The sequence below is a fragment of the Panicum hallii genome, chromosome 4 (assembly GCF_002211085.1).
Source record: "Panicum hallii strain FIL2 chromosome 4, PHallii_v3.1, whole genome shotgun sequence".
Classification (NCBI taxonomy): domain Eukaryota; kingdom Viridiplantae; phylum Streptophyta; class Magnoliopsida; order Poales; family Poaceae; genus Panicum; species Panicum hallii.
Genome location: NC_038045.1, coordinates 47,746,197 through 47,768,708, shown reverse-complemented (window position 1 = coordinate 47,768,708; position 22,512 = coordinate 47,746,197). Strand labels below are relative to the sequence as shown.

Sequence of the window (22,512 nt, the reverse complement as noted above, 5' to 3'; positions counted from 1 at the left end):
ATTGTCATACCTACTCTGTGTTCATGAGCATCTGACATATGGGATCATGATGTTGATGTGTGTGTTTAGGGACGCTGACATGCCGGTAGAGGGCACGCTGGTCCCTGGCAACCATGATTGGGGACATATGGCATAAAAAAAACTAGCTACGGTAGAAGGCTAGAAGCTGCACAAGGCCGGTCACGGCCACTGGTAGCATTCACTACTCACACGCATGAAGTATCCATTAAACTTGGTCCAAAGAGGTCCGCATAAGAGCTCGCATTAGCTGTTCACCTGTTCCTGATGCATTTTAAAGATAAAAGATAACTATAATGTCCAATAACAAACGTCAAACGACGGGTGCGTTCAAACTGAAATAAACCTGCAGAAAATTCTGTCTTAGGACACTGTTATTATAACCAGAAGCAATAGGGCGCTAGCATCAGAACATATTGAGTAAAATAACAACGGCAACAAAAAAAAAGGAACTACTGTAAATACTAGAATCATTGAATTGTTTTCTTTTTCGGAGACTTTAAGGATATAGGTATCCTGATATCCGTCAGGATACGTTCGTCAATCGTCCCCAGCGCATCCATACTTCAGAGCCACTTTCATTGCTTCTAAAGAACGAACCACCTTGATGATTATGGTCCTAAACCCCACTAGTAGTAACCTCACAAGATTCAGGGTATACAAATTTAGGAATACCCCTGATACTCCAATCCATTAGGGAAGAGGTTAGAGCTTGAAACCATCTAAAACTGAAAAAAATAAAAGCAGAATCTCAAGGTCTTATTCTCCTATGTCAGAACGCATAAGTACGAAATCCAGAATCTTGACAGACAAATTTGCGGAGCTCACAAGGCTACATAGCATACAGGGGTTGCATGTACACATCAACATAATTATAGATAGGAGTACAATGAACCCTTTCGAGTGGTGGAGTGGTCAACTATTGTAAGCCAATTAAGTGTTGAGATTCTGGAACAGCTCAGGCAGATGGGCATTCGTAAGCTTGGTCCGTTTCGTGATCTCACGCTGCTTCTTCTTGGGTTTAGCCTTGGGTTTCACCCCATTGATCTGGGCAGCTGCTCGTCGTTTGGCGGTGTTGGTCATGGGCTTGATGCCGTTCTTTTGGAGCTCCTTTTCAATGTCGACCATGTCACGCGGTAACTCAATTTCCCGGAAGAGCTGCTTCAGATCATCATCAACCTTGATCTTCGCTTTTGGATCATTAGGGTACACAATGTCCTCCTGGGAGTCCATGTTTGACAAAAGCCAAACTTCACCTGCAGCCTTCAGAGCCTGGAGCACAAAAAATACTCAAGATTATAGATACAGTATATGCTTAAATATAAATGGTAGAAGATTTAGTCTGGCAACACAGTGATTCTAGTACACTAGTGGACATTGCACCTACAAAACAAAAGATTAGGCAAACTACAAAAAAAAATTATTACGACAGACAGCACAACCATCATGTATCGGCAGTATATGGGCCCACTTACTAAACTAAGGTACACATCGTCGGTTCCTTTGTGGTTATACAGCCCACTGCTAACTTGGAGGCATTGTTTTAGCAGCATGTCTGTTGGGCAACTTTCCGAACAGCATCAGCATCACGTGTTTGGAACATCTCATGTATGTAATGAGGAGAATTAGTCACCTGCAGATCTTCCAATACATTTGGGTATGCATCCTTGACTTCCACGACAGCAAGACCTTCTGGGAACTTTCTTACCAAAACAAGTAGTTGATCTTTTCCCTTCAGATCATGCTTGGACTGCACATAAGCAAACAGAAAAACAACACATGAGACCTCAGAAGCCAGAACTAGTTCAACTGCAAACAAGATAAACCCTATGAAAACTCTTTAGACTGTGACATATAATTTCAATACACCATATTTAATCATATAAAGGTCTGTTATCATAAAAGATGTGATTATTATTGATGTTCCCAAAGTTCCTCGTCAGCTCGGCTTGCACGCTCTATGGCACACAAATCCCTTCTCCCGTGCCGGCTGGATTTCACAAGGCATCGATCCACTGTGTGCTGACGAGGTCGGAGATTAGATTTGGCTTCCGTGGCGCACTCGCAATAACTTTGCCGCCATTGCAGCTGCAGCGTGATCCCGTCCACTCAATGCAACCAGAGCAAGCATCAGCATGAGCATCAGCATGGGCATCCATGCACCCACCTTCTCCTCACGATAGATGGGTCCCCTTTTCCTTTCACGAGTAAGTCATTTGCAGGATACAGAAGGCCATTGACAGAAGATTGCAGCATTCGATTACATTACGTAGGCATACCAAACAAAACCAGTATTAGCTTACAGTGTTTGCATTCCCAGTGCTAACAGATACCTTAGCGTTTGCATTTCCAATCCTCGACGAAAAGCACCAGAGAGTTAAGGAGAAGAAACTTTTGACTGCATTGCCTAAGACTAGCCTGCCAATCATGGCAAATGTGCAGCAGAAAGATGCCGATGAGAAATTAGGTGGCTGACCACCTAGGCCACTTTTTTAAACGGAAAATTATCATAGGAGAACACCATTAGTTGATTAGGAAAAATAGTGAAAACAATCCACATGCAAATGTATGGACGGTAAGTGATTTCGCGTTCAGTAATTACTAATTAAATGCTTCTGAATTAGCTAAGGTTACAGAAAGATAGCAAAGATAAGCAATTAAAATTAGTTATGGACAACTAGAAGTGCAAATTAATTTACCTTGTAAGAGAAACGTCTCCCATCATAGCTTACTTTGGGGTTGTTCCTCAAGCTGTCAAAGACAGCTTTATTACCATGGATATCAACATAAGTTGCTTCATTTATCTGCTCTGCAGTAAAAGCTTGTCTTGTCTGCAAATTTAGAAGAAACAGCAATTGACATTCACAAACTATTTGCAGCGTCAAACTTCATAAAGAAAGTTTATATTGTATTCTTTTGCTATCTGCGGGTATAATCTTTATAACATCGATTCGAAATGCCCAATTCTAGTAAGGACAATGCTAATCAATACCTTATATTAAACTCGGTCAAATGGTGCATAATCATATAGCACTTGACAATTCATAGTATGCAACATGCATGCAAAAGTAACTAGCAAACTTTTTTTTTACCTTTTACTATATATTAACTTAGTGTGAACTATATCAGCCTTGATCTATTCTGGAATTTTCATTCTATTTTGCTGGGGCTGAAGCTGAACACAGAATGAGCAGCATACAGATATTATAAATTGCATTCTATACATAGCAAAAAATGATAATCTTACATGTGACGTAAGGCATACAAATAATGCTGGAAAGCAGTTGAAGATGGACCACTACATCATATGCCCTTTAACAAAAATTATCAATAAGGCTTAAGAAGCAGAAAACCCTGCAACAACCTATATTGCACCCAGGCTTCAATAAACAAAAAGAAATATGATAATAATTAGTTAGCAACAAAATATAGCAGCCTGTCGCACAAAAGTTCAATTAGAATGATGACTTGCAAGATCCATTATACTTTCTGAGGCCAGAATAGAGGAATCATTTACTCCAATTTGCACTAGTATAAAATGAAAAATGGAAGAACGTCATAACTCAGTGAGCAAATACCTTGTAAAGCAGTTCGATGACAAGTTTGATCTGTGCTCCAACAGGAGATTTCCTGATCGAATTAATGTGCTGCAGCCTTTCTGTATCATTTGAAAATTTAATAGGTTGTGATGGTCTTGCTGGAGCGGATGGAGCATTTACGGGTTGGGCCCTGTGCTTTGGTTTTGAGGCTGAAGCGGCTATGCTCGCCAAAGATGACTGGCATCTCTCCTGCTGTTGCTTAAATTTGGAGAGGCTATCCTTGAGGTCCATCTAGGAAACATGACATGCTCGTAAGTTAAAGTCATATGAGCAAGCGCAAACGACAACAGCTGAATGCAGGAAAAAAAATTGGTCCAGTAATATAATTTAGTCTTCTTAACGGGAGTGAATTATGAGCCACTCAATTGGTTGTTTCTCTAGGATTTGCTAATAAACAGCACCTTGATAGATTACTTGGAAACTGATACAAGAAATTCTTTCCACTCAAGAGGAGAACTTTTCATTTCTTTCCAAAGTTCCCATCCTAACACCTTCCTCTCTTTTCCCCACCTGGAACTCATGGCGCCCCTAGCGATGCTCCACCGGCACACTGCACGCCACACCCACCGTGCTAGGTAAGGGTGGAGCACATCACCGTCAGCCATGTCGCCGCCACAGCCCCCCAACACCAAACCCTAGAACCATCCCCCGGCAGCCGAACCCATAAGAAACCAGACGGAACTCACCCGGTCACGGCGTCCGCACGCCCGCTTTCGCCTGGGGCCGCCAGGAACCGGCCACCTGCGCGCTGCTGCGCAGAGGCGGCGCTCGCCGCAGGGCGCTGGCTCGTGCGCTCCCTACAGGCAAGGCAAGGCGAGAAGGGGTGGGGAATGAGCCGCGAGAGCCCGAGAGAGTCTCCGACAGTCCGACTCCAGAGATCGACCCCTTTGTATATCAAGATATATCTATGAACTGACAAGCGGGCCACGTAGCCGCCGGGCCCTGATCCGGATGTCAGTTTCCGCGTGGGCTCAGTGCGCCAAACCTATATAGCTTCCGGGCTTCCACCATCTCCACCGTCCGATCCATCTTCCTCGTCCGTCCGATCCTTTTGTATCTTCTTCCTCCTCTCGGCTCCCGCACCGCTGCCGCTCGCTTGCCGGCGCGGAGAGGTGGGAGTTGAGGGGAGTGGCTGGCGGCGAGGTCACCGTCGACCAGAGGAGGGGTAGAGGCGACGGCGTTAGGATTTGGATTTACCAGGGTCTGGGAGCTTCAGTGGTCTCAGCCATAAAAGAGGGGGCTGGGGTGGGGGCGACAGTTCGGCCGTGGATGGCGAGGTGGCGCGGGAGCGCCGCCGGCTGGGGCGGGGCTAGATCCTCGGTGGGCGGTGGTCGGCGGCGGAGGCAAGGACGCCCACCTCGTTAAGAAGGGCAGGGTCGAGGGGGCGGGCGGTGGGCGAACGGAGCAGTGGCGGCAGCCACGGGCCGAGCAGAGAGTGAAGGGACGAGGGCGGAAGAAGAAGGAGCTGTGGTGGGCCTCAAAGCCACCACTCCTACCTGGCTTCCACAAGCCAGATAGGAGCCCCAGCTCGGTGCGTCTTGCGTCTCGATGCACGTGAATGTAATGTATACTGCTAGTATATAATATGAGAAGAAAGATAAAATAAATATTCTAAAAATTAAATGTTCCAAAACCACACATTGTTTGTCCAAGTTATTGGAAAAATATATTCTTCCACAAAATTACAAACTTAGAAAGTGGCATAGTACCACAAAACCACGTATTTAGTGTGTAATATATCCGAAAATTATTAGTTTCACCCATCTAAAATCTCTAGTGTTGTGGTAATGTGTTAAGAGTTGTTTTGCAACTTATTGCACATGAAAACTGTAGTTTTGTGATATAATTTCTTCGATCTAAACTTCTGAAACTTTGACAAGTTAGTTGCAATAATTTGACAAGCAATAAGATATAATGCCCCAAGAGGGGAAATCCAACCAAATCTGAGATTCCAAAGTAAAATACTAAAATGGAGGAAATAAAGCTGTGATTGCTTAAAAATTTATCTTCCTATTATTTGTCCTCATACAATTTCAACTTCAAGTGCGTGGTTATCACCCTCATTTTTTATTCTTTTGGGAATCTTTAAATAACAATCTGAATCTTGAGAAGGCATAGCATGATAGGTATCCCCAAAGCATCCACTTACGTAGCTATGTTAGTTCTAACTAGTATGAATAATCTGTCATTCTTGGAAGACATGGTATCATGATCTTGTAGCCTACAATGACATGCTTTGAAAAGGTGCAACACTGGCCACTTAGGTTTATACCATTTACAAATCACAAGCCACCACAACGACATTTGGAGTTGAATATACATATACATTACACAGGTGAGGTTACATGGACCATTCACAAAACACAGGTGACAAACATAAGGCAGTAGATTGACGAGCTGCGACCTCAACATCAGCAGGGAACAGCCTTTGCAGTAACAGATAACAAAATAACCCATATGCCAGCATGGCGGCTACTAGGTTTACTAACAGATTTTTTTCAAAACCACAAAAGGCACCGTCCTACATATCAGAATGCTGAGCCTGCATGCCTGTACAAACATGAAATGCCCTACAACTCGCCAAGGAACATCTCTCAAGTCAGAACAAATGTAAGACACACAACTAAACATGCAATTCAGTTAGTACATTAGAACCCACATGCTACAACTCCTAAACATGGATATTCATGTACGGATGGCCTACTGGAAGTCATCAGTTAGCAACAATTATCTGATCTTTCTCATTCATCATCCATCACTTTTGCTTCTTCAACACAATTACTGTGCAGATGATCATACTGGCAACAGGGCATAATGCACAAAACCTGCCCTTGATAACTAAATCAGTGTTGAATGAATTCACGCCCGCTGGCCTCCAGTGACATGGGCTCAATGAGTCAAAATGTTCCAGTCGGAAGCTCAAATATATTTTGGTTATACGAACCCAGCTTGCACCTTGTTTCCAACCTTGGTCCCCACCGACCCTGCCTTGGTGGCTACAGCACGGCTAAAATGGCCAGCCTCGCATGCTGTATGTGTTTTCCACATCAAGCTTCAACAGAATATTCTCAAGACATCCCATGAAGGAGCCATCATGGCTATCCACCAGGCCCTTCTGCTACATGCTGACTGCATTGCTTCCTTTTGGACAGGGAGCTCCGGCGAGTATAAACATATCTCTCTGGAGGGCTCTTCTTCTTCAATAAAGCTTGGTCAGAACTCAAAACAAGCTCCTTTTGATATGACTCTCTACGCTGCAACATTACGTGAAGCATCAGAATCGATGAGGGCAAAAATTGATTGTGAACTCTATGTAAACATGTCTGAATATGAATGTAAAACATTCAACAGAAAAGAATTGCACGAACCTTTTTATCTGTTGGTTTCTTTTCTACATCCTCTGACTCTAAGGCAGTAGCAGGTGTTTCAGGAAGCCTCTTGAATGCAAGTGATTCCCCATCATCCAACTTCCTCTTATATGATATTGTTGACGTCGAACTGTCCGCCGTATTCCTATCGGTGTCCCTGTTATGCAGAGAAAACCTGACAGTATGTTTTTTGGTAACAGTACTGTCCACTGTGACATCATCTGATCTCACTGTGACATCATCGGATTTTTGCATCATTCCACTATATGATTTGTTATTAACAGATGTAGTGGCAGATTCTGAACTTGCTCCAGGTCCAGATGCATAACAAGAAGTCCACGTAGACGACACAGAAGTCATCCTTCTTGCAGCGAGTATGTCATGTTCACATACAACCAAATCCTTCTGGTATATTAAGAATCAAGATTGAAGTTAGTACAGAAAAAATTCCAAATTAATGTAGCAAGATAAGATGACCACAACAGATATCTGTGGCGGAAATCTATAAGAGTACAAATTATCAGAAGGTCGAATAAGAAAATTGCAAGATGACAATCCAAATGGTCTGCATTTCATTTCATAAGGTATAAGGTTTTTACTTTTCAGATTGACAAAAAGATGGGCAATTGGGATGTCCAACAAATAACTATCCATAACAGCACAATAATTGACATAAGAACTGAATAGCAGCAATCTTTTGGTGCATACTAACTGGACCACCACTGTATTTTGCCACATCGTCTAACAACATGCAGACATCAAAATCATCCTCTAATTTGTGGCCCAGTGCCTAAAATCTTCTATTTTACTTTTGCCTAAAGAGAATACTATATTTGCTGGCAATATTCAATTTCCTGAGAAACAAAGGCACAGAAATAGACAATTAATAGCTATCGTACCTTCACTTTTTCTCTCTTCACAATCCTCTCACAAAGGAAGCGTAATAATTCCAATTCAACCTGCCAAGAATGAGAAAAAAGGCATAAAAACCTAGAGTATATTGACCATCTTCAGACAGAAACATGGTCCTATGGTTCCAAAGGCTATATCACTTAAGAGAAGCAAACAAATTTTAGTATCAAGCAACTTCTAGTAAACAATATCAAAGTCCAAATCAAACAAATAGAATTTCATATGTCTACCTATCTTATCAGCTATCTGCAATTCAGCTTTAAATGTTTTAGTTCCCAGTGCCTCTCCGTACATATATCCTTGCTCCACATAAATATACTTGAGAAATGTTTATATGACGCACAAAGGTACAAGCACAAACATGGAAGAATTGAAATTTAATGTTTATATGTAAATTTGTGATCTCCATCCTCTGTAAGGCCTACAGTTGCCATATATATTCATCAACTACATCGTGGTAAGCATTGCTCAATAACAAATCATAATGTCCGTTTAATACCTATAATGCTTTTCACCATCGTTGATGCTCAATGTATACACTGCACAAATTGCCACATGGCCGCATTACTTGTATGCCACGATCCTAGTATGGGCCATGGCACATGTTTCACATAAGAACATAGAACGCACAATAGGATCATTTTATTTAAATGTCATCGTCTGGGTGAGAACTATAGCGGTTTTCACACAATACCAGTGCAAATTCAAACACAAATGGCAAAGGGCCAAGGTAATTTTGTGGCAAGACAAATGCACAAGTACTTAAAAAGATCAACAGGCTTGAATTATTAATGCCCTAGTAAGTAAAACTAAAGAAAGTAGAAACTATAATGATTGAAGCAAAATACGGATCCTTTTTCAGCAGATAGTGTGTAGCAGGTGTATTTACCCTCATTTGTTTCATGCTCTTGACATCCTCAGGTCCATATTGTTGACGATAAGCCTGCACATAAGAATGCACAGGTAATGATGATGTAAGGGTAAAAAACTAGTTACAGGGAAAAGACATCCACCTCGCCTAAACAATTTAAAGCATCTCTTACCTTTCTCTGCTCGATACTGTGTCTGCCACAGTATGCTTTATGTTGTAACATATTACCGATTCTCTTTGTATTCATGTAAAAACCAGCATCTCTAGCACATGGAGGATGGAAAGTAATTTGACAGTCTGCTGTACTGCACTGCACAGTCGAAAGAGAAAAACTTAGCAAGATTAGACTGGTTTGTCTATACATTCTATATCAACAGGTATAAAGGCTAATCATAAAAATCAAACCTTCAAGCATGCACCAACGTAGCGGTGACATATAGAGCATGCATCTTTATCCTTGTGAAGCTTCTCCTTTAGAATGAACAGTCAGAACAAAACAATAAGATAATTCAACTCAATTGTTATCACGGTGGATTCTTGTGACATAATCATTTAACAATGCATACAATGAAATACATACGAAAGGTGGTGTATTTATTTCCTAATGTGAAAATTGTTGACTGCAAGCATATATAGAAAAAGATTGTTACCATTCCATCGACTGCATTATGTTGCCCTCTTCTGAATGTGGTCTCCAACAGCCACTAAGGAAAATTGGGGAAATCTTAAAATGTAAATAAACTAAGCAAAATAGAAATATGGGGGAAACACAAATCATTACCTCGGCACAGAATGCATGGACCCATTGCCCCTTCACAGTCCTTCTGAAGGCACCAGATGTTCCATGGCACAAACCACATTGCACCAAACATGCTTTTACACCATTACAATCTGATTGATTACGAGAGATAACAGAATCTGAGGGCATTTCTTGGCAGAGTTCGCACTTCCAGGGGCCTGTGGGATACTTCAGACTCTGGTAGCAATCTAAGTGGACAGCAGCCTGCTGATCATTCAGAGTTAATAGTTGATGGACTGCAATTTGGAGCCAAAAGACAGTAAATACAAAGCACCTTGCAGCTGGAGCAGACGAAAATACGGTTCAATATAGTATCACAACGCATGCATATATCACAAGGAAGAGCACTTTTCTTGGAGAATTTTGCCAGATCAAAAATGCCAAAGTTGCTATCTTCTGAGACTTTGCTATTAGAAAATGATAAATCCTTTGCTTGTGGCAATGAAGATAGTTGGGTAATTCTTGAGGATCCAGCATTGGCTCTTGCCATGTTCTGGAAACAAAGAGAACTCAATAAAAAAAAAATCATGGCATAAATCAATCAAAGACAGCACAGTACTAACCTCTTGTCTAGCAGATGTAACCTTGTTTTCTGCATCTTTCCTCACCGTTGCATTTCTTGAGGTTGGTGCAATAGAAGGTGCAGTTGCAGCTAGGATAGCTAGAGCTTCCTTGTGTCTCCTCTCTGAGTTCCCGCGTTTCTTAGCTTCCCTCAGATCACGAAGGAACTGGTTCACAATTATATGATCCCATTTCCTTTTATTGACAGAATCCAACTCGTAAGAAATATTCTGGACAACCTTGAGTATCAAATCTTCTGCAAGATTTAAGGATGACTGAAATATCGATTCAGAAAGCTGAAGAAATATAAAAACTCAATTAAGCAGTTCATTTTACACTGTGAAGCCCAATGACTAAGATAGTACTGCATGGGAATTAATAAAAAAGGACTTCAACCCACACCATTTGGTTTTTCTGCATAAGGAATGATAGCACACACAAAAAAGGAAAGTGCCCTTACCATATCTCTGTTTCATGGAAACAACACCATTGAGTAGCCTGGATTGTAAATAAACAATTTCCCCTTCTATTTCATCATCAGGTGAATGCTCCAGAATATCTGATGATTTTGCTTCAGGGACTTGACCCATGGCAGCCGTATCTGCTAATTGCCCAAGTTTCGCGAGGTCCTCATTATGAGTAGAGCAACATAACCCTTCTACTCAAGTTGGGAAAAGAGAAAGTTGATTTTCAGATCATCAGATGTGAATAAAGAAACTGGCAATGGAATTCAATTAACTGATGGGGAGAAAGCAGCAGGAACTCACCATGATAATCAGTTTCTAGTATAGTTTGCTCCAAGTTATTACCCCAGAAATCTTGCACCCTTTTCTCAATGAACGGATGAACATAGCAGCTGTAACCATCAACGCTACATTGTAGAAAGAGATTTAAGTTATATGAGCATTCAAATAAAACACTGCTGTAACAGTATGCATGGAAAATAATCAGAGTATCACAGAACTAAATCCTGTGTAAACATATCAATGCTTGGCCAGAGGGGATGGGGGTGAGCATACTTGAGCAAACGCCGACCATAAACCTTATTTACATCAGGATCAGAACAGCTGTGCAAGCCACTTTGAACTAAATCACCCTTATTGGCATTGTCATTTTCGAGACAATGATGATCAATCGATGAGATGCCTTCCTCCTGTCCTGATTGAAGTTCAGCAATGGTTTCATTCTTACTTTCACTCCTAAGCAATGTACCTGTTAATAAATACCAGAAGAATAAAGACTACAAGTATGGCACGATATTAGATGCCATTTTCTAAATGCTGTACAAGATAATGAAAGTTGGCAAAATTTAAGCTTATTCAGTCATAACTTGTTGAGAAAAAAGAGAATGAACTGCCATAAATCTTGAGCATTGCAACTACAAGATATGCACATCACACAGAATAAATAGATAAACCCTAATTTCATATCAAAAAGCATAATAAATACAGCAAAATTTAAACCTTATCCAAAAAAAATAAAATAAAGAACAGCATGGCCACAGCCATTGTAGTATTGCAGAGAATATAGTGCATATCATAGCGGCAGCCATCTACAAACACCATAGCATCGCTATAGCAAAGCTATAGCCCACTATTTAAAAAGTTGGTAATATTAGTAAACTTTTAACATAATGAGCCAAGAAGAGTATGGATAAGTCTGAGTTCATGCAATAAACTGGAAATGTTAAACATAATCTCTAAAAGGACAGTAGCTGTACACTCGTTTTTCAGTCTGTTACCTTGTGGTGCCAAAGAACCCTCTGTAATAGAATTCACTTGAACAGAAGGCACATGCATAGAGTTTTGCAGCCGTGTGATGATTTTCAACTTCAGACCAGGGGAGAAGGCAGTTGCTTCAGGCTGCGAAGGCAAATTTTTTCCTCAAAAGATATAAAGGGCAATAGGAACACAGTAGCATGGCTTTTCAAAACACTTTGAACAGGTTATACATATAAATACAGTTTCATGATTTCACATACATTAAATTACAATTAAATCCTCTCGGCCTCCAAGACTATGTTTTTGTTAAAAAAAAAAGCCAACCAGGTACAAAAGGTGGTTAAATTGTGGTGAAGATAGTAATTCTTTGCCATATCTAACATGCATGGGTAAATTGATATTGAAAATTCACTAGTGATGTAAAATCCGCCAGCTTGAGTCACTATTAAGTTGAGTGAGATGCAAGCATCGATATAACAGTGGCATGCACATGAGAGAAACAGAGGGGTGATTTTCATGAACTAATGAAAAATCAACTATAATTTACCTCAAGAGCAGCTTCTAGGGATTCTGAGCCAAGACCCAGTTCTGATTCTAAGTCACCAACACTATCCTTTCCTTGGTCAACTAGCTGTGTCGTCAGTGCAAACATAAAACAGAGTTAAGTAATAAACATCCATACCCAATCTGGCTTTGCAAGATGAACAAACAAATACCTCTCTAAGGACTCCAGAAACATCCCCAGAATTGCTCATAAGATTCCCATCTGCAGTGGGTTGATCAGCAACAAGATCTGCACTTCGAGTTTCTTGATTTTCTGCGTTTCCAACAATGGATGGAGAGGTAACCACTTCTGCTGTATGTGTTTTGTTGAGGCTGTAAGAACTACTCGTAATTGTGTCGTTCACAAATTTGTCCTTGTTACTGCGTGTAAATCTCACTTGCTGCTCCTTCCTAGTTACAAGTTTACCGTCATGCAGTTCAACTTGTGCGGAGTCCAGTTCAGAGATGGAGCTGATACCTCTGACAGCAGAATGCTTTGCACAAAATGCTCGCATCTCAACCTATTAACAAATAAAAAATAAGAATGAGAATAATGTGCAACCAAATACAGCGAATAGCACTTACAAGAAGAAAAAGGTCTAACATTATCATGGCCAAACTTCCCCCATATCTCAATCTGAAGCTTGGATTCTCTTGCACATATAGGATGAAAAGAAGCCCTGCATGCTCCTGAAAACCACGTAAACTTAGTAACCGTAAAATGAAAGGATTACAAAATTAGAAATATTATTCTTCAGATATTAGCTACAAAATACTCCCACAGTTCTATTTTATTTGGCATTTTTTACATTGCATGGTCTGAGACTGGCCACTGCTTTTTTACTTAATATAAATAGATACTAAAAACATTGTACTTTCATGAAAGCATTTCCAAAGGAAAACATAGTCATGTAATTATCATATACTTAATTTGATAGTTATCTACATATTAAAAATAGAAGTTTTGAAACAGGTTGACTTAATAGATTCTAGAATGTCAAACAAAAGATAATGGAGGAAGTTGCCTTAATCCATAGGCTCCCTGACAAGCTAGCCAAAAGGCAAAAAAAAAATACACAGGTGTTATTTTCAACTTTAACAGTGCACCTTTCAAGCTTCCCAGAATCAATCATTTAACTAACTTTTATTGTGTATGCATTAATACAATGCCCCCACCCCTTCCTTCGCTGGTCAGAAGGCAGAAATACCATAAATGAGTAGAATTGTGCATATGTGCATTGAGTTCACCCAGATAACTACCAACCGATGATCACCAAAATAAATTCCAGATAAATTGTTTTCCTTAGAAAGCATCTCTATACGCTCTACTTGTCACAGAAACTATTCAGAAAAGAATCATAACTTATTTTGCGAAACAATCCTCAAGAACAAATCAAAATGACTTGACATGCTAACTTAAATAACATAGATCTGAAACAACACCAGAGGGATAAAGTATTCACCATTCATGATCTCCAGTTTGTAAAATTCAGACAAGATCCATATGACAGTAATAGACCTTAACTGGTTCTCTGCTACACATTTAAGTCCTTTTTTCCTTGGTCAGTTTAATTTTGTATTGAGTTATCAATACTGTTTTGTAGTGATTAATAATGTTTAGGACCCCTAAAACTACAGACCAGTTAGTCATGGAAAACTTGTAGTTAAGTCGGTTTCTATTCAAGTGGCACTACACCCATGCAACAATGCAACACAACTCACATGCTAGCTCTTTCACAAATATGATTATATCCAAGTGCATTGGTGTTGGATTACATGTTAATGTGCCATCCTATCATGCAAATATTTGTTGACATGGCCCACTAGTCAGCAATAAGCCAATAAATCAACAAATAATTGTTTCATAAAAGGTCAGGCCATGTGTCAGCCTCTAAAGATACTTCTTTTCGGTTACATGCTGATTAGGGAGACTTACACATTGAATGGCACACTTAACAAGTCTGGCCCATATCTGAGTTCAGGACATGGAGAACACAGCAGTTCAAGTTGGTAAGGACTGCTGGTGCATTTTACTCTTTATAAGATATGTAAGTGAAACTGGGGTATCACAAGGGAAAGTAAGTGCGGAGAAAGAGAGAATTATTTCAATATTGAGAAGCTAACAAGATGAAAAAAAAAAGTAAGAAATTGGACAGTGACCCTTAGTGTCATAATGTGTACCACAAATATCTTTAAGTAGAAACTCATGTGTATAAAAACTGAAGTGTTTGGAGAGAGGTGATCAATGTAGCTTAGCTTTAGAACCAGAGGATGACGTAAGAATACATACCATGGCTACAGCGGACACATGCACCATGCGTGACCTTGCAAAGGCTGCACACCAATTTTGATTGGTTCTCTTGGGTATCTACTATAGTGGTGACAGGTTCCATTGATTCCATGTCCTCTACATGAAACTCCGGTCTCCAAAGACTACAAAATAAATGTACAAATTCTTGGTTTCCTCCATCTGTGGATGGACCAGGGTCCCTTTTTACAGGTTTCAAAGCACCTTTCTCCTTCGGACAGAGCATACAGGGCATTAACAAAGTCCTGCACGTATCACTCCGTGTCAACCTTCGTGGCATCTCCATATTCCGGCTACACCAAAGACAAAACCAGAAGCGATCTGGCACAACATGCACACCATAACACTTCTGGTGCACAGATATCTCACAGTTCCTGCAACGAAGCATCCTGTTCGACACCAAATCACTTTCTCCCAAACAACAAACGTCACAAATGGAGTCAGTATCACTATCCAAGGATGGCAGCAGCACAAGCTGCTCTAGTCCAGCATCTGCACCCAAGAGCTTCCTCTTCTTGTTTGGCCGCTCTGATGTGAGCACAAACCGTCCCCTTGCTCCTAGGAGCCAACTCAAAGAAGGTCCCAAATTCTCTCTGCATCTTGGTGAAACAATGTTATCTTTTCTGCCTTGATCCAGCACAATTTCAACCGGCTGCTCCTCTTGCTGCACAATCACTTCCTGCATGTCCTGATCACAATTCTCTTTGTTGCTCTCATCTTTAGTAACGAGCTCTACACTGGCTCCTATATGATCCGAGCTCTCCAGCATATCCTGCACTTTGTTACTCTCCAACTCCTCATTATGGTTGCCCAAATTCGGGTGCAAATCCGAGCTCTCATCTGCCACAGAAGCATGAGATGGATCCGAATTCTCCCCTAAGTCCTTGCCACTGCCCACAAGAGGTATGAGGAAACATGGATCAATCTTGCTAGGACGGAATTGATGCTTCGTCACTAATTCCTCGAAATCCTCCGATGTGAAGTCGCGGAAGTACGGCTCCAACTGCTCCCAAAAGCCCTTGCACCCAGCAGGCACTCTCGGGTGCTGCTCCACGGCAGGTGCCGGCTCTGGCTGCTGCTGCGGCTGCGGCTGCTGGGACTGACCCTTCTTATGCTTTTTCCGCACGTCGCCCACCACCGCCCATCTGGCGACCCGGGATGGCAGCCAGGGGTCCCGGCCCGCCGCCTCCTCCCCGTCGAACGGCGACCGCACGCACAGCGCCTTCCTGGCCTGCTCGCAGGGGGCGACGCCGGCCGACGTGCCCCCGGCGGGCGGCGGCGCATCTCCGCCGAACTTCCGTGGGGAGGACGAGGGCGACGCGTCGGCGGCCGCGGCGGGCGGAGGTCTCCGGCGAGGCGCCACGGCGGAAAACCTCCAGCGCTAGGGTTTCTCTCGGGTACGATTTTTTCGGAGGAGTCCAGATCCGGGAGCGAGAGGGAAAGGGTGGGGGGGACTGTGATGAGAGAGAAAGAGAGAGATGCTTCTGTAAAAATCGAAGCGCCCGTTCGCTTGTCGCTTCCCCCCGGTAGTGGGCTGGGCCTGGGAGTCGTGCTCGCACCTCGAGAAAGGCACCTTCCCCGTGACGCTACGCGCACCCGAGGCCAGCGCTCGCGGGGCCCACTTGGCCGTGAACCGGTGCGCGTGGCCGTAGCAGCTCGGGGGAGGGGATATACCTGGTCCGCTGCTGCTTTCCCTCGTGCCGGGTCACGGGCTCCCGCGCCGCGACGCATGCATGACAGGTGGTTCCCGCACGTCTCGACGTGTCCGCGGGTCCGCCGGTCAGTTACCCGGGCCGGCCGGGAAACCACGCGACGCGTTGTGTGCTGAGGAGGGTCAAGCGTGGGCCCACCTGGCAGGGAGGGTAGCAGGCGCGCCGCGCGCGCGGGCAACAGACCAACACGTACCCCGACTGGACGGGAGACGGTTGCCACCGCGCTTTCACGTGACGTGATGTGGGTGGGTGGCGGGTGGGCCCGGATCTCCGTCTTCATGGGAGCCGGTGGGCGCCCGCCGCTGCCAGCTGACCGGCTGGTTGGGCTGAATAGTGATGTCATGTTAGGCTGGTGGGCTGGAACCCAATGGCGGGAGGAGCAGGAGAGGAGAAGGCCGATTCAGCTACCCGGGCTGGGCCTTCTCTGTTTTTCAGGCGCGCCTCATGGTAAAAATATCGGCTCCTGGCCCGTTTTATGATAGTTTATGGTACTTGTTCAATGTTTTGAGAAAGATCTCCCAGGAAAATGGAAATAAGGAAGGACTTATATTTTGCAAAACCTATAAACGTAAATACAACACGCATTCCTCCATGAGCACCTTCCAGGGGGCACATCACCGACCATACAAAACTTAGAGTCATTACTTCGCAGAATAAATTTCGCCCACCACAAGTTTAGAATTCGAACTCGGATAGGTAGGTTATACCAAACCGAACGAAAAAATAATGAAAGAACTCCCTCTCAAAAATGAAGAGCATGGGGGTAAACAAAACCGGGCGTAATTATTTGGCCATGAAGAAGGAAGCCTACTTGCACAAAGGGGCTGATTGGTGATTGGAGCAATCACTCTACGCCGGATCAAATTCGTGCTTGTTTTATGGCAGGTGCGAAAAACTTATATTAGAACAAACACGTGCGATGGAACCTTGCATCTGTAACCTTTAATTTATCTGTCGCCGGGAGGGTGTTTTCTGATTTTGAACAAGTGTTGAGGTTGAAGTCTAACAAGCAATGCATATAATGCAAGAGGACCCAACTCTTTGTTCCGTGCAACTGGGCAATCGTGCGCACGCCGGCACGAGCGCCGACGCCGCATGCTGCCTTCGTAACTACGGGTTCTTGGATCGAGCACTTATTTTTAATCCGGATCATATCTAATATTTCATGCTAACTAAAGAGATTAAATAATATTTAGATGCTAATTAAAGAGATTAAATATAAGCTAACTATGAATCCAATTGCATAAATAGAGACTAATTCACGAGATAAATTTATTAAATCTAATTAATCCATCATTACCCCATGTTTACTTGTTTACTGTAGCACAGCATTACCAATTATGGACTAATTAGATTTAATGGATTCATCTCACGAATTAGCCTTCATTTATGCCATGGATTTTGTAGTTAGTATATATTTAATACTTCTAATTTAGTCCTGAGGAATCAAATAAACCCTAACTCCGTCCACACGTCATGCCGTACATCAATCTATTATGTTAATAAGGTAATGTTAAAAAAGCCACCATGTTCATGACAGGATCTAGAAATTCTCACGTGAGAAGGATTTGCACCATTGAATTTCACCATTTAATTTTATGAAGATCTAACGGTCTAAATTGACTCAAGGTTTCATATCCAATACGATTAATATTTTTAAACTTAAAAAATTAAGGAAAATTAGGATATAAACAAAGAATCCATGCCAAATACGAGTAGTAAATAGCTAAATTCTAAATTAGAAAAATAAGAAAAAATAGCATGTCAAATACAATTAGTAAATAGCTAAATTCAAAATTATAAAAATAAGAAAATTAGCATTCGTATTAGCACTTAATAAAAAGAGTTACTATTAGCAAAATAGATAAATTCGAAATAAAAAATATAAGAAAATTAGCGGTTCATAAAAAGTCCATATTGAATATAACTAATAAACAGATAAATGCAAAAATTAAAATATAAAAAAGAATTAGTATCTAATTTGTATAGTGATTAAGAAGCGCTAAAGAAATAGTATAGGTCAAATGCAAATAATAAAATTCCAAATCTGAGTTATAAACAGGACAACAAGTTCACAAACATTTCATGTCGAATATAGTTAATAAATAGCTAAATTTAGAATTACAACTAATAAAATTAGTAGTTAATTTATATATGAATTTTGAATAAAGTGTTAAAAGAAACCATCACGTTAATTAAAAAAAGAGAAAATTGATGAGTTTACCACAAAGAAGTTTAGCCGAATAGTAGAGATACTCTACACAATTAGAAGATAGAAATATTACTAAGAAGTGATTTTAATCTGAAAAATGATGAGCAGATGAGAGTCCCTAAATATGGAAAACTCATAGGTAACTAGTCTAAAAAAATTAGAGGCATAGCAATAATTATACGATGGTGCAACCATATCGTAGCCATGACATAATCTTTGCCCTACTCTAAAGATTGCATTGTCTCTGTTACCAAAGCATGGTGATCACCACTAACGACAACAAGAAGAACCGAGATGGTGATGTTTTTCTATGTAGCATCGCCATTTGTTGATGGTTGAGAGCTAAAAAATTTAAAAGAGAAGGAATGATAGATGATACAACCACTATGGAGTGACGATGCAAGATCCAGAACTAAGAACTTAAAAATTGATATTTGACATGCATGTCCGTCCATAGCAAGCCACGAGTAATGCTTAAAAAGTAATGGCGTGCTCTATCAGTGATGTATCTTCGGTTACCATGTATAGCGGACAAAGATTCTTAGGAGCCTAATGAAGATAGCTATACCTTATGAGAGTATGCATTATGGGGCTATATCAAAGGTGATTGGAGGATAATGAAAGGAAAGTATATTGCACTTCTGGTGGTATCTATATTAAACCACTTACCTAAATTTTTTTCTACAAATCTAGGGATAATTTATTTATCATGTACGGTAACTAGTACACTCAAGAAAAATTGTTTCTTAAAAAGTAATATTGATATCAAAATGAAATATATAAATATTTAGTTACTTTCAATAAATAACCAAAAAATATATTTCTATATAAAGCATTCATTTTTTTTCTAAATTATTATAAAAAATACACCGCAAAATATAACAAGGGAAAAGTAAAAATTGCACATGTGTCTAAACCACGGCCATTAGGACAAAATAATTAAAAAGATATAACTAAATAAAATTATTTGCATTCAACTATTTTAAGTACAAAAATCTAAAAATTTGGGAGGGAAATCGGGTACCCACGCTATTTGTAGGGGCACGTTGCTAGTTTTTTATTTAAACTGCCGCTCACTTCGTTGAACCACACGCTATTCGTGACGAAACATGTACGGGGACTACCTAATAACTCGGGGGTGCTCCATCGCCACCAGCTGCTTGGATTGGAACACGAAAGGGCAGGTTCGTCACGGAGTAAGCAGCAACCTTCCCCGCCTCCGCCTATATGGCTTGCCCACCATGCGGTTGGGGACTTGGGGGCATAGCACACACTTCCTTCACACACTTGTAATCTTGTTAGAAATACGGTACTCGCCGCAATCTTGCTATGGCTGCTCATGCTGACACCGGCGCCGCTACGGCAGAAGCATCTACCCTAGTTCCTCGCCCCGCTACGCCTCACGGCGACCTGGCCGAGATCCTCCCTTCCCTCCCCCTCGAGACCCGGTGCCTCCCGTACCATCTTCGCCGTTCCAAGGGTTTCTGGCTGTCCGAGATAGCCCTCGCGGGGTACTTCCCGGCCATCCACGCGACCACGCCCACTTCGAGCCCAGACCGGACGACATCTTTCTAGCCAGCTTCCCCAAGTCCGGCACCACGTGTCTCAAGGCGCTCACCTTCGCGACGTTGACCCGGGCCGTGCACTCGCATCCGACCCCGACCACCCACTCCGCCGGCGCAACCCCCACCAATGCGTGAGGTTCCTCGGGGCAAGCGGTACCGACGAGATGGACGATGAGCGCCGCCGCCGCCGGCGGCGGCGCTCCGTTCTCCGAGCGTGCTCGCCACCCACTTGCCTTACTCCTTGCTGCCGGAGCGCATCCGGGAAGAGGCGAGGGTCGTGTACATCTGCCGGAACCCCAAAGACGTGCTGGTCTCCGGATGGCTCCTCACCAAGAAAACGTCAGCGATGTTCGGTCTGGACGTGCAGTCCTACACGCTCCAGGAGGCGTTCGATCTCTTCTGCGAGGGTCGCTGCATCAACGGCCCGCAGTGGCAGCACGCCCTGGAGTACTGGGAGGAGAGCTTGAGGAGGCCGGGCAAGGTGCTGTTCCTCAGGTACGAGGAGATGCTGCGTGAGCCCGCGAGCAGCTTGAGGAAGATGGCGCAGTTCATGGGATGCGCGTTCTCCGAGGAGGAGGAGGATGGAGGGCTGGTCGATGCGGTCGTGGAGCTCTGAAGCCTGGGCAAGCTGAAGAGCATGGAGGTGAACAGGAACGGGAGCGATCATCTGGCTGTGAAGAACGAGGTCTACTTCCGCAAGGGGAATTGGGGACTGGAGCAATCACCTGACACCGGAGATGGCGGAAAAACTTGACAAGATCGTGGGCTACGCGCTGCAGGGGTCTGGACTGGACTTATCGTCGCCAACTGTTTCTGAGTAGGTGATCGATCAGGTATATATGATAAGTACTTGAAAATTGGAAAGCACAATCATTCCGCCCTAGTTTGTTAAATCCTACCTTTCAGTTAATGTTTTCGCCATCGTGAATGAATAAAGTTTGGAGATGATTTTCCAACGAGGTTATCTCGTGAGTTTGATTTGAGTGGGATGGCGTCTTGGAAGTGAAGGATCGGACCAAAATTCAGGTCTCGTTGTTGTAAGCTTGTCCACGTCAAGAGGCATCACTGCCGGATAACGAGATCGAGCGCCTCCTTGGTAAAAAGAAGGTAACAAGTGCCAGTGGTAAATGATCGCACTAATCGGATCCGAGCCCACCGACCATTTCTTGATACGGAATCGTAAACATGTGTTGCGGACAGACGCACACGCAGACGCACCGTGTGATAGATTGTGTCCGCACAGCAGATGAATCGAATCGGATCGCCGATCGATCTAGTATTTCTCACTGACCTACGGCCTCGACGTCGCGTTGAAGGCCATCTCCATAGCGGCGGTGGAGGCGGCCAGCGCGCCGGCCTCGCCCGACGACCCGCGGTACGTGCCCACGGCATCGAGGTGTCCCCCGGCGGCCTCCGCGGCCCGTTCGGTGGCGCGGGCCACGGCCTCGTGCTCCGCCGCCGCCGCCGCCCACGACGCGCGCGCCTCGCCCTCGAAGAGCGCCAGGATGCCGTCGAGCCGCGCCGGGTCGAATCCCCCGCCGTCCAGCGCCATGTCGGCGAGCGCGGAGAGCTGCTCGAAGAGCGCGTCCATGCGTGCCCGGAGCCCTGTTCTTGCGTTCGTCGTGATGTGTCCATCCACTGCCCTCCCGCCACTTTTATACTACTCCGCAAGGGGCCACGGCACATCCGTGATCCATCCCTGTGCGGTGACGGCGGTGCAGTGGATGGAGCATATGTTCTACGCTTGCCGGAGAGGAGATTCGCTGCGGACTTGCAGCGCCTTTCGGCGAGTGAGGATCGACCTTTTTTCCACGAATCCTGACGAGAACTACTCCAGCTGCCGAGCCTTTGTAGTACATGCAAATGAAGTACAGAGATCTTGTGCAGTCAGTTGTGGTGTGTAATCTTCTCTGTTAAAAAAAAAAGTTGCGGTGTGTAGTCTGCAGCAAGTTAACCAGTTACGATTGCCGATCGTTTGTTCACAAATTCAGCAACGGGTCACACAGTCAAATTCGTCGAACTCCACTTCTCATTTTTTCTTTTGACAAAGGGGTCACCCAGCTTTTATAGAAAGCAAAAGAGTTCGATACAAAGGTCCAGCTGGGGAAACCAGCTTGCAATGAGGAGCACAGATTCACAGAACAAGGCACGCGGGTCTGAAAACTGCAAGCAAACTAAAAGGAAGAAGGCACAAAAAAACATGCTCAGATGAAAACGTCGTCCAGCGCCCCCCGCTGCTGTTGAAGAAAAGCCTCCATCCCCACTCGCGTTTGCGTGATCAGCTTCTCAAGTTTGTCTCGATCACCAGCCCGCAACAGTACCT

At 43.3% G+C, this 22,512-nt stretch overlaps 3 protein-coding genes and 1 pseudogene across 3 annotated transcripts; 1 reads left to right on the top strand and 3 right to left on the bottom strand.

The window, feature by feature from the left end:
* Positions 1-726: 726 nt before the first annotated feature.
* Positions 727-4,769, bottom strand: LOC112889426. Its single transcript, XM_025956045.1, has 5 exons — positions 4,304-4,769; positions 3,597-3,848; positions 2,718-2,849; positions 1,652-1,768; positions 727-1,290 (listed from the first exon to the last, which is right to left on the bottom strand). Exons 2-5 carry the CDS (start codon positions 3,846-3,848, stop codon positions 952-954), a joined length of 840 nt encoding a protein of 279 aa, XP_025811830.1. The 5' UTR covers positions 4,304-4,769; the 3' UTR covers positions 727-951.
* A 1,130-nt stretch (positions 4,770-5,899) lies between these two features.
* On the bottom strand, positions 5,900-16,692 carry LOC112890577. The gene is made up of 19 exons (XM_025957445.1): positions 16,606-16,692; positions 14,683-16,081; positions 12,997-13,082; positions 12,566-12,913; positions 12,397-12,480; positions 11,870-11,990; positions 11,148-11,340; positions 10,896-10,999; positions 10,589-10,786; positions 10,131-10,384; positions 9,842-10,060; positions 9,550-9,771; positions 9,419-9,472; positions 9,174-9,239; positions 8,941-9,078; positions 8,787-8,840; positions 7,885-7,944; positions 6,986-7,390; positions 5,900-6,871 (listed from the first exon to the last, which is right to left on the bottom strand). Exons 1-19 carry the CDS (start codon positions 16,690-16,692, stop codon positions 6,716-6,718), a joined length of 4,248 nt encoding a protein of 1,415 aa, XP_025813230.1. The 3' UTR covers positions 5,900-6,715.
* A 3,051-nt stretch (positions 16,693-19,743) lies between these two features.
* On the top strand, positions 19,744-21,121 carry LOC112889812 (annotated as a pseudogene).
* Positions 21,122-21,297: 176 nt separating this feature from the next.
* Positions 21,298-21,803, bottom strand: LOC112889813. The gene has a single exon (XM_025956583.1). It carries the CDS (start codon positions 21,778-21,780, stop codon positions 21,481-21,483), a length of 300 nt encoding a protein of 99 aa, XP_025812368.1. The 5' UTR covers positions 21,781-21,803; the 3' UTR covers positions 21,298-21,480.
* Between the last annotated feature and the right edge of the window lie 709 nt (positions 21,804-22,512).